The 12,351-nt window shown below is 34.4% G+C and overlaps 1 protein-coding gene across 1 annotated transcript in view; it reads right to left on the bottom strand.

Annotated features, from left to right (window-relative positions):
* The window catches only part of MPP4 (MAGUK p55 scaffold protein 4), a 35,389-nt gene that overhangs the window by 15,755 nt on the left and 7,283 nt on the right, over positions 1-12,351 (bottom strand). The window contains exons 7-13 of the mRNA XM_070732015.1: positions 11,813-11,884; positions 10,250-10,446; positions 7,065-7,129; positions 6,698-6,715; positions 3,670-3,708; positions 2,718-2,738; positions 1,437-1,451 (exon numbers count right to left, since the gene is read on the bottom strand). Coding sequence (XP_070588116.1) covers positions 1,437-1,451; positions 2,718-2,738; positions 3,670-3,708; positions 6,698-6,715; positions 7,065-7,129; positions 10,250-10,446; positions 11,813-11,884 — 427 coding nt within the window. The remainder of the gene's footprint in view (positions 1-1,436; positions 1,452-2,717; positions 2,739-3,669; positions 3,709-6,697; positions 6,716-7,064; positions 7,130-10,249; positions 10,447-11,812; positions 11,885-12,351) is intronic.

The raw sequence follows: 12,351 nt of genomic DNA, 5'->3' as shown, positions 1-12,351 counted from the left end.
CTTCTCCCCACCTTTTCTGGCCCTGTTTCCTTCCAGGAGATTCCTAGGGAGGCCCCACGGAGGTTTCTCCCTGCCTGTTCCAGTTACAGTTTTGAAGGCTCAGGTTTGTAAGTGGAAAATGGTTCATGAGAAGAGGCAAAAAAATCTTGAACACCCGGTTCTTATCTAGAAAAGTTTGTAAGTAGAGGCGTTTGTAGGTAGAGGTACCACTGTATGGGGAAATTATTCAGTGATGTCAAATTAAGATAACACCCTCTTTTGATTTTTCTTTAGGTTTGTTATGCATAATGAATAATAGTTTTCTAAAGTATACATTGAATCAACATATACGAAACATAATACTGTATACAGGATCCATTTGCAGTAAGCATGTCTATAAAATGAGTATAATAAATGTGGATTCACAGACTAAAGGCAATAGTTGAATTTGGAAATGAAGTGGGAGAAAAGGCAGTAAAGTAGCTTTCTGATCTGATTTCCAAAGTTTATAGGGATTTTCAAACATCCAGGTCATAGTTGTCCTAAAGATGCTTTTACAAAAGCCAACTGGACTTTTCTCTCTTCAAAAAAGATTTAGCTTCTGATCCAAGAAATGAACTGAAGAAGCTTCTTGAATGAGACATTTCCAAAGCCATAAACGTGTTAGTACCATAATAATAATAATAATAATAATAATAATAATAATAATAATATTATTATTATTATTATTATTATTTATTAGATTTGTATGCCGCCCCTCTCCAAAGACTAATGGCTAACACTGCCTGGTGGTTCATTAGTTTTCAGCCTGTGTAATTTCTTATTATATAGAGCTTTGTTTATTAATATTCTTTCCCAATAGGGACTTAAACTCTATTAATTTGCCTGAATGAAAGCCAGAGAAGACCTGGAAGAAAGCAGGCATGTCCAGAAAGTTGATTAATCATACAATTTCTGCCTTTTCTGGGCAGTGATTTAATCTATTACATGTTGTCCTTGTTTAATGACCACAATTGGAACTGTGAATCTGCTTATGATCTTACTTCAATTTTCCTTTGTTTAACAGACCTTCAAAAATCATCAATATTGAATTGATTGTGTAAAACAAAGAAAAGCTGAAGTAAGCTCATAAGCACAGTCTTCACTCTGTAATTAATGGACAAAGCAAGAAATCTTTTTGATATATCAAAAGAAGTAAGTGTAGCATCTCAGCACCTATGAAGAATTCTACATTCAGGATAGTTGCTTAGTTTATAAATGATCAAGTAGGGTTTCATTGCCAAACATGTCTTAATGTCCATCCTATAGAGTAAGTTATTTGCATATATTCATATGTCTTTGCTTGGAGGAGCACATTAATTAGTCAATGTACACAAGCTCAGATATTGCCTATAATTTAAATTCTATAAAATTTAAAGTCTATAAAATAAAGTCTATAAAAGAAAAAGATAAACTACCTTCTTTAAGTTCCTCTGTTATGTTGCGTAAAATGGAAGAATAGAAAATGTCAAATTAAAAGTGTTTTTAATTTATATTACTCATGATATAAAGCAGAAAAGCATGCAGATTATGATCAGGCCAGCATAAAGTTGGCAATTTGTACAAAAAGCAAACACAAAAACCTAGCAGCAGCAATAGGCATGAGAATATAATTTCTTCACTCATGCAGTCCCTGCCAAGACCTCCATTTACAGGTTTGAAGATTTCTGCCACATCAATCTATTGCAGAAATGGCTCTACAATCAATCACTTAAAATGCTCTTCCCTGTTTCTTTTTCCAATCAGTTTTCCAAAACTCAAAGGCTTGCATGTTCATAAATGCCTGCAAAGTATGTGCATGCATCCTTCCTTCCCCCTGACTTCAACTTAGCATCAGCATCAGCCCAAGCAGACCTTCTCAACTTACATTCTGTCAGATACATGCCTTTTTGTTTCAGATTGCACTTCATTCTTTGCCCATGGTCTGCTCATTTACTTTGCTCATTTACCATGGTCTGCTTCCTTACCAAGAGTCAGACCTTTTATCTTAACTTTCCCCACAGGTCCTTTCAAATTGGAACAGGTTCATCATTTCCCAGGCCAGCTACAGCAATTTTAATCTCCTGGCATTTCAAAGCTTGTAAGAAATTTAGATTTTCTTTCATGCTAGCCCTTTGGTGATTTTTGTGCACAAACTCTGGAAATCCACAAGAATGACTGACATAATTCACTTCAATCTACCTGCACAATGTGAAGGGGGGATGCTTCACAACAGAAAGGCAGCTGGCTTTAAAAAGATAACAATTTGGCTGGTGTTTCAAATTATTTTAAAGCTAGTTTCTCAGTGTGCAGACAGATGTGCCTCTGGTCTGCACTATTTCGGATTTTAACATACAAAAATAGCTTGGTAAGAAAGCATCAACATGGATAGTCCCTCATCATCAAGAATAATAAGGTAGATTAGCTGCTCAATTATGCTTATGCAGTGTAATCTCATTAGCTTCCAGATGTCTTCTCTGTCTCTTGTATAGCACTACAATTTTTACTGTAATTCAAATTTCAATGATTGTTTGGGAAAAAGAAGCCAATTTGTTTCACGTTTTCTAGACTTGGTTATAAAAATATCCAGACTGGCTGAGAAAATATATATCATAAACACACAGCTATCATACAGACACAAGAAAGAAGCATTTATTTAATCCCTTTGTTACATAATTCTCAAATACTTATCACTAGCAAAGGACATTGCAGGAACTTACCGGACTCAAAAGTCTCCTCGTCTTTTAAAGTCACCCAGGAAGCAAAAATAGCAAATGAATTCTATTTTAGTGCTATCTTTGTAAAATATACCATAGTCATAACCCAACACATCAGAAACAATTTCCCATTGCAGTGCAGTAGGAAAGTACAATGAGATCCTCTTGTAATCCTTTTGTAAAATCAAATTACACATCCATGGAGCAAATCCAGGATTGATTTTGGTATTTATTTAAAGTATTTGTGCTGTGGAATGAATTCCAAACTGGATGATGACAGAGGCATCTGGTAGGAGAGAAGAAGCAATTCACTTCCTTCACATTTCTTATTTCAGATTTTTATAGGAACATGAAAAATAGAGCCGTGTTTACAAAAATGGCTTTATTATTAGCTCAAGAGCATTCTTTGTGCAACTGTTACAAATGTAATTCAAAATCACCATACTAGATTTTAACATTTTTATTTATATCTTATTTTAGCCTTTCCATTTAAAAATCCTAATACCAAGCAATCAAATTGTTCAAAATTACAAAAGTAAATACCATAAATCATGTTCATGATAAAAAAAAAAGCTGGAAGAAAAGCTACAGGACATGGTCCCATGAATAAGGTCAAAATGTGGCATAGTGAGCTCTCTAAATTCAGCATCACATGTGTCTAAGGAAGGACCTGCGTTAACCAGGCTACATAAATACAGATTTCTACACTGATGATTCTATCTAGCTGAAGCAACAGTTGATATCACTGGACCTATGCCATTGATTATAGTTTTCTTAACATACACATAACAGTTTTGCACTAGTTTTAACACTAGAGGTCATTTTGTTCAATGTTTCTTACAAATGGATCTTCTTTTTGGCCTCTGGATTACACATACTGGGATTTTGACCAGTTCAAATGGCAGTAATGAAAGTCATACGGTACTTTTCATGCATCCAAATTAGAAGTGATTACCTGTTTCTACAAACTTCTCATCAATCTGCATGTCATCTTCTTGTATGTTGTAGACAAGGGAAAGGAAATATGTTAGGCTCTCATAAGTTTCAGAGAACTCACATAAAGATAGAAACAATAACTTAGCTACCCCATAACTTTTAAAATCATATTTTATCTACTATTTCATATAGTAGCATGATGTACAACATTCTACAATAGTTTTCTTTTTATTAAAGCAAAGATTACTGTATTCTGATGGCTGTTGGCTGGAATATAAATGGAGGAATTTTTCATGAAAAAGATCAAAAACAGAAGGAGGGTCATTGCAATGCCCATTGAAAAACTCCAACACTGAAAGGGGCTAAACATATTAACTACTCTGCCCTCCTTACTTTATTTTATTTTTTGCACTTTCACCAATATGTTGAAGGAAGAACCAGAACAGTTTGTTGATTACATGAGCCTGGATGTGATTATAATAGTCCCATAGTTAAATAAGACGATTGACGCCTCCTTGCAGTGCAATGGGGTCTGTTTTCCCTAAGCTGGTTATAAAATCTCATTCAATTTCCACAATCATAAGGCAAACTCAGCTTCGCCATTTCTAGAAAAGGTGAGTTATTTTGCCCTCTATTCAATCAGTGGGAGCGTCAGAGCAGTTGGGTGGTCAGAATGATGCAGGAGGAAGACATCAAGAGGGAATCTTGTTGTCAAAGAAGACTTCCAACTTGGTATTGCTAAATGCACTCCTATGGGTGAATAAAGAAGCTACTGAGGGAAGAACCACAAAGATGGATTGGCTTGCTTGGTTGCTTCATTTCGCAGACAATGCTGTCCAAGAGTGCTGGTAAAATGACACTTTCACTCACTTGTATATTGTGATTGTGTATTACACACACAAATAGTCCTGGCTTAACAATCGCAATTTGGACCAGCAACTCCATTTCTAAGCAACATGGTTTTTCATTGAGATATCCTGTGACCATACAACCTCACTTCCACTATAGTTAAGTGAGTAATTCGCAATTGTTAAATGAGATATTATATGACTGCACCATGCAATTTTACCATTGACGTCTTCATTTATTCTGCTTGTTGGAAGCTGAGTGGTGCAAATGGTGATCTCAGGCCACAGGTGCTGTGATGGTCATAAGTGCATGAGCCAGTTATAAAGTTATTTATTCAACACTGGCATAACTTTGAATAGTCACTAAACAAAGTAGTCATTAAGCAAGGACTACCTGTATATAGAAACATAGAAACATAGAAGACTGACGGTAGAAAAAGACCTCATGGTCAATCTAGTCTGCCCTTATACCATTTCCTGTATTTTATCTTACAATGGATATATGTTTATCCCAGGCATGTTTAAATTCAGTTACTGTGCATTTACCAACCACGTCTACTGGAAGTTTGTTCCAAGGATCTACTACTCTTTCAGTAAAATAATATTTTCTCACGTTGCTTTTGATCTTTCCCCCAACTAACTTCAGATTGTGTCCCCTTGTTCTTGTGTTCACTTTCCTATTAAAAACACTTCCCTCCTGGACCTTATTTAACCCTTTGACATATTTAAATATTTTGATCATGTCCCCCCTTTTCCTTCTGTCCTCCAGACTATACAGATTGAGTTCATTAAGTCTTTCCTGATACGTTTTATGCTTAAGACCTTCCACCATTCTTGTAGCCCGTCTTTGGAACCGTTCAATTTTGCCAATATCTTTTTGTAGGTGAGGTCATGGAGGACAGATTTATTTTCTCTCGAAAAGATAATACATCCATACATTTTTGGTGGGTTTTTTGGACAGTATTTCTATAGCTGCTTGATTAAGCATTAAATTTCATGCTGGATATGTGTTTGCAAACTGTTATGAAATTATGTTGTGTGTCTGTAAAATTATTATTAAAATCAAACATTTTGGATTTGAATATGCATCCTTATCAGTTTCAGGGATGTTAAGACATTTGGGGGCATATATTAATAAAATAAACATTCAGTAGTGCACATATAGACCCACAGACACACAGATCCCATGCATTAAAATGGATTATAGACATGGATAAAATGACTAGGATATAACACACAGGGGTTTAGCAGAAAATAGATTGGGATCAACTGATAATCCCAGGACATTGCAGGAAGAGAGCTGTCTAAGATAACAAAAAAAATCAGAAGAGTCTGGCAGCAACTTTTCTGACTAACACATTTTATTAAAAGGCATAAGCATTACCTTTTAAGTCAATGTATTTTAAGTCTCTATTGAAAGTCAAAGTGGAATCTGTTACTCTGAAATCTCTCTATACTGGCTGAAGAAAGTTTGTTAAGAATATGGTTTTTTAAAAATACCTGTCATAGAATTCATGGAAATGATATGAAAAGAATTTTTTTCCTCTTTTTGAATTGTGCTTAATTTCAAAATTACATGGTTGCCACTGTATATCTACTGTTTAGAAAGCAAAGAATGAACTTCTGATACAGTATATAGAATATTCCTCCAAGCAATATATACAGACAGTCCTCTACTTACAGCAGTTCATTTAGTGACTTTCGAAGTTACAACAGCACTGGAGAAAGTGTCTCATGACATTTTTCACACATAAGTCCATAGCAGCATCCCTGTGGTCATCTGATCAAAATTTAGATGCTTGGCAACCAGCATGTATTTTTGATGGTTGCTGTGTCATGTAATCACCTTTTGTGCCCTAATGACACAAAAACTCAGTGGGAAAGCCAGATTCATTTAACAACTGCAGTGATTCATTTAACAACTGTGGCAAGGAAGGTCCTAAGATAGGGCCAAATTCACATAACAACTGTCTTGCTTAGCAAAAGAAATCTTGGGCTTGATTGTGGTCATAAGTTGAAGAATACCTGTACCTGAACAGAAACCATTCAATTATGAGACAAATTTTACCCCAACATTCTTATAGGATTCTGACAGGTATATTCAGAGATTAACCATTTTAGGTAAGACTAGTCTGGAGACCTTGACTAATACACACACACACACATATATGTTTATGGAATCCAATTAGCATTACTGACCTTCTTCCTCCATATTCACTAATCATGGGAAATTCATAAAAAACAAAATAGATACATATCATCAGGGACATGAATGAACAATTCTAAGCAAAGGAAACATATTATTCTGATAACGTTAATACCTTTGTGCACTAAAGCCTACTAAGTGATTTCCCAACAGTTTCCCCTTGTGTTTAATTCTAAAACAGGCAGTCCTGTTTCTAGATTGACAGGATTATTAGCAGGTTTGGAATTCAAACTATAGCATTTTTGCTTTAAATCTATGTAGTCTAATTAGTACTCTATGGAAATAATTGAGTAAAGAAATAATATTAATTACAGAAACAGTTCCACGCACACTTTATAATCAGGAATTTATTATACTCACAGTTTTTCGATTGGAGGCAAGAGTGGGGATGAAAAGGATGAGTCCACCAGAATTCTTGTTGCTTCCTAGACAGAAGAAGGGAACATTTTTTAAAAATTACAGAATTAGAACCAAATTTCAACATAATCTAGAATTCCTATGGTTTTGTGATGAATTTCAGGGCTGGAGAGGCATTGAAAACCAGATTTCCATTACATGTACATTCTTAACCAGGGCACAAACCTTAGAAGAGAATTTCTTTCCTGGAGAAAGGAAGACTGTCTCTTCTAAAATATTTGACTGGTTGAGTGCAGAGCCACACACCCCTTTTTACATCATCATGATTATGATCACCTCATCATCACTAACATCATCACCCCCATCTTCATCTTGAATGTTATTAGAGTTCATGAAGAGTGTATCTTTTCTTTCATGTATACTGAGAGCACGCACCAAGACAAATTCCTTGTGTGCCCAATCACACTTAGCCAATAAAAAGTTCTATTCTAATGTATTCTAATTCACTAAGAATTCTTACTTTCACCCTTTTCTATTTTTATTCAGCAATGTACAGTAGTCCCTCACCTATCGCTGGTGTTACGTTCCAGACCCGGCCGCGATAGGTGAAATCCGCGATGGGGAATTTATCGACTGATAGTACTTATTTAAGTATTTATATTGTAATTATTTGGTAAGTTTTCATTGTTTTATTTTTTTTTTTTCAATTTTTTTATTATTTTTCATAAAACAGACATACAGACGTACAAACATTAAACATAAAATGGGGATGTATTTCCCCGCTTCTTTTGAAAGTATACATTCAAATAGAGAAAAGAATACATAATCAAACATTTGTTGAATGTTAAAAAGTCTAGTAAAAAATTTTCAAATCTTAAATGCAATATTAGTACAGTATAAGTAAAAATGCTTAATATGTTATTTAAGTGTAATATATTCATCTAATCAAACATTCAAACTAATCTCAATTACTAAGCATACATAAAACAAAATTTTTAATATATCGCTTGTGAGTAAACAACTATGTCAAAATCATCAACAAATACATCTAATATTGTTATTACCTAAATAAAAACAGATCTATCTCTTATTTTTTCTTATCTAACCATTTATATATGTTGTTCCATGTTTCATAAAATTTTGTATCTTCTTGATCGTTTAATCGTCTTGTCATCATATCCATTTCAGCGCAATCTAATATTTTAGCTATAACTTCTTCTTTCTTGGGGATTTCCTCCCCCTTCCAGTTTTGCGCGTATATTATTCTAGCCGCAGTTAATATGTGTATAATTAAGTAAAGAGTTTCCTTCTTGTAAGTCTGATTAGTAATTCCTAATAAGTAAAATTCCGGGGTGTTATCTATGTCATATTTTAATATTTCTTTTAATATCTTCTCAATCATCTTCCAATAAGTTTTAGCTTTGCTACATGTCCACCATTGATGGTAATAAGTTCCTATATCTTTCTTGCATTTCCAACACAGTGGGGATGTTTTAGGAAACATTTTTGCTATCCTGTTAGGTGGAAGGTGCCATCTATAAAACATTTTAATTTGGTTTTCTTTTAATGAAACTGACTTGGTCATTTTCCAATTATTAATCCAGACTTTTTCCCAAGTATCTATATCTATTTCCTTGCCTATATTTCTGCACCATCTTATCATGGTATCTTTTAGAGTCAACTCTATATTTTTGTGAGCGATAAGAAATTTATATATTTTCCCTATCATTTTTACTGAATTATTAATAATCAAATGACTTAGCAAATTCTTACTTTTATTAAAAGTATAAAGAGTTATATCCTTCTGGTATCTGGATCGAATCTGGGCATAATGCCACCAATCTATTATTATCCCTTCTTCTTGTAGTTTATTCCTAAGCTTTAGCTTCATCTGATCATTTAATAATTCTTTATATCTATAAAATATTTTCGTGTCTTTTATAGATTTTGGATGTGTTATTGCTTCTAGGGGGGCTATCCATTCTGGAACATTTAAGAAGTGATTTTTCTTTATGTCCTTCCAAACCTCTAGTAAATACTTCCTTAATGTGTGTCTTTTAAAATATGAGTGATTTTTTTCCTTGTCATACCATATAAATGCATGCCAACCCAGCATAAGATCATGTCCTTCTAAATTTAATATTCTTTTATTCTCTAAGGTTATCCAATCTTTAATCCATGTTAAGGCGGCGGCCTGATAATATAATTTCCAGTTTGGAAGACCAAATCCTCCTCTTTCTTTAATGTCTTCCAAACAGTTTATTTTTATCCTTGCTTTTTTCCCTTGCCATATAAATTTTTTAACTAAGTTTGTCAAAGTTTTAAAGAAAGTTCCCCCTGGGTTTATTGGAATTACCTGAAAGAGAAATAAAACCTTAGGCAAAATATTCATCTTGATTGTGGCAATTCTTCCTAAAAATGATATTTTCAGGTTGTTCCATGTTTCTAAATCTTTTTTAATTTCTGATAATAATTTTATATAATTATCATTTTTTAAAGTTATTGTTTTTGCTGTTAAATTTATTCCTAAATATTTTACTTTCTTTACGGTTTTTATTCCAGAAATATTTTCTAATTTAGTTTCTTGTATTTTATTCATATTTTTGGTTAAGAAAGAAGTTTTACTTTTATTTATCTTTAAACCTGCTACCTTTCCGAATTGTTCAATAGTTTGCAATAAAGAAGGGACAGTTGTTATCGGTTCTTCAATTATAAACGTTAAGTCATCTGCAAAAGCTTGGAGTTTGTAAGTTTCGTCTCCTATAGTCATTGTTTTAAGTGTTTATAAACCCTTCCCACACAGTATTTATTTTAGATACAGTATTTAAATACAGTATTTACAATTTTAGATATATTTTTTTTAAAAAACCTGCCGATCGAGTTCGGCGGGCTGTTTAAATCTGCCGATCGACTTCCTCAGAAACCCGCGAATCAGCGAAGATCCGCGAATGATTTTTCTCATTAATATTTCTTGAAAACCCGCGATGAAGTGAAGCTGCAGTAGGTGAAGCGCAGTATAGCGAGGGACTACTGTATTGTGCAGAAATCTTACCTATAATTTTGATCTATTTTAATTGCATCAAGTGCTAACACTGATTTTCTCTATGATAAAAGAGGGATCTTGTATCAGTTGATTCCTCACACATTACCCATTAGCAAAAATAAATGTACATCCCCGTTTTCCATACCTCATCATGAGATGATTGGAAGGGATGAGTCCAGCACAAGCTTTGAGGTTGCAGATTTTCCTTGCCTGCCACCACAGGATGTCCTTTTGATCTACAATCTGAAGAATCTCTCCTTTTTTAAATGGCAGTCCTGCATCAACACATGGAATGAGAGGGTCCTGACGAGGGCAGTATTCTCGCATTGCACGCACATAGAGCTAGAAAGACAACATCGAAAATTTATTTTTTATCACAGAAGTTACACCCCAAAGAGAAGGAAGTACATTTGTAAACGTTTAACCATTGCAAACAATAAAAGGTCGGCTTTAAAAAGCCAAGATACAACTGTAGTCAAAACATGGCAATAGGTACGGAGTCTACGAGTCTATGGAGAGGGGCGGCATACAGATTTAATAAATAAAATAAATAAATAAATAAATATTAATTCATAAACAGTAATAAGAGCCTAAAATGAGTTTGGAGATCAGTGGGTTACATAAGCAAGAAGCAAAGACTATTTTTCTCTTCTTATTCCTGCCTGACATATCTCAACAATTTGATGGACTGGTTCACACTCTAGCACTAGCATTGATAATGTTACCTAGTTTGGGTAATGAAATGTCTACAAGGAAAAAAGCAGCCAAGCTCAGAGAGCACTAAGGATCGCTCATTCCAACCCTGAGCTACAAATATTCTCCTTTATAAGTGTCATATTGGCCCTTCAAGGTACTTCATATCAATTATTACTAGCTGTTGTGGAATAGGGGTCATAATATATTGCTTATTTAATTTAATTTAATTTATTAAACTTTTAAGCCATCCAACTCCTTTCGGACTCTGGGCGGCGTACAATTATAATAAAATAGAATGTAGATTAAAAGGCAATATAACAAGAATAATAAGATAACCAATTAATAAACCCCAAATATCACATTCATTCAACAGACATTCATATCACTAGGGGAAGCTAGTTGTTAATGGCCCCCAGGCCTGCCAGCAGAGCCATGTTTTCACAGCCTTTTGGATGTGCATCTTATAGCATCTTACTAATCCATGTTTTTATTTATTTTATTGATTGATTGATTTTGTCCAATACACAATGAGGGTTTTCGTGGGTATACACATAGTAAAATACATGATGAAGGTTATAGGGGAGATGCTCATAGTAAAATATATCTAAGAAATAATAGAAAAGAAGATATAGTAATAGAACATATCAATGAAAGAATAGAAGAAGAGATATAGGAATAGAAGAAAGGTATAGGAGATATAGGAGAGCAATAGGACAGGGGACGGAAGGCACTCTAGTGCACTTGTACTTGCCCCTTACTGACCTCTTAGGAATCTGGATAGGTCAACCGTGGATAATCTAAGGGTAAAGTGTTGGGGGTTTGGGGATGACACTATGAAAATAGCATCCACTTTATGGAAATGAAGTGGATCTTTGATTTGATCCAATAAGTATAAGAGAATGATTAAAGTAATAAACCCCACCCTTTCATGAAGAAACGTAATGCTAACTCTGATGGGTTCCTGTATTAACCATTTGAAGCAAAGGAAATGTATCCATGCATTGAGTCTTACTGTTGTTTGATTGCTGATGATTCGATCAGAACCTGGAATCAGCTTGAACATGATGGTGCTTTGGGATAGAGCCTGCAAGAATTCAGAAAAAGACTATCTAATGAACTCTGCCTACTTTTGTTGCAAACTTGATTTGATCATCAATACATTTATATTTCTATGACTAGATATTCCTTTTGACAGGAAGGATAAAATCCACAGTGATATTGTTTTTGCTATATGGATAGTCTTTGACTTATGGCAACTGAGCCCAAAATTTCTCTTATTAAATAAAAGAGTTGTTGTGAACTTTGCCCCATTTTATGATCTTTCTTGCCACAGTTGTTAAATGAATCACTGCAGTTGTTAAGTTAGTAACATGGTCAGTGAAGGGCTAACAAAATTTTTACTACCACTCTGTGAGCGTGGCTTGTGCAGGACATCCTGCATTTTCTTTCAACATCTTTCAGTGCAAATTGGGTGCTCTTCCATTTTTGCTACCCCATTGTATTCCCCCACCCACCCCACCCCCGGTCCGGTCAGCAGTCCACCCCTGAACA

The sequence above is a fragment of the Erythrolamprus reginae genome, chromosome 1 (genome assembly GCF_031021105.1).
Source record: "Erythrolamprus reginae isolate rEryReg1 chromosome 1, rEryReg1.hap1, whole genome shotgun sequence".
Lineage (NCBI taxonomy): Eukaryota > Metazoa > Chordata > Lepidosauria > Squamata > Dipsadidae > Erythrolamprus > Erythrolamprus reginae.
The sequence above is the reverse complement of the archived record's forward strand: the minus strand, read 5'-3'. Positions and strand labels throughout refer to the sequence as shown.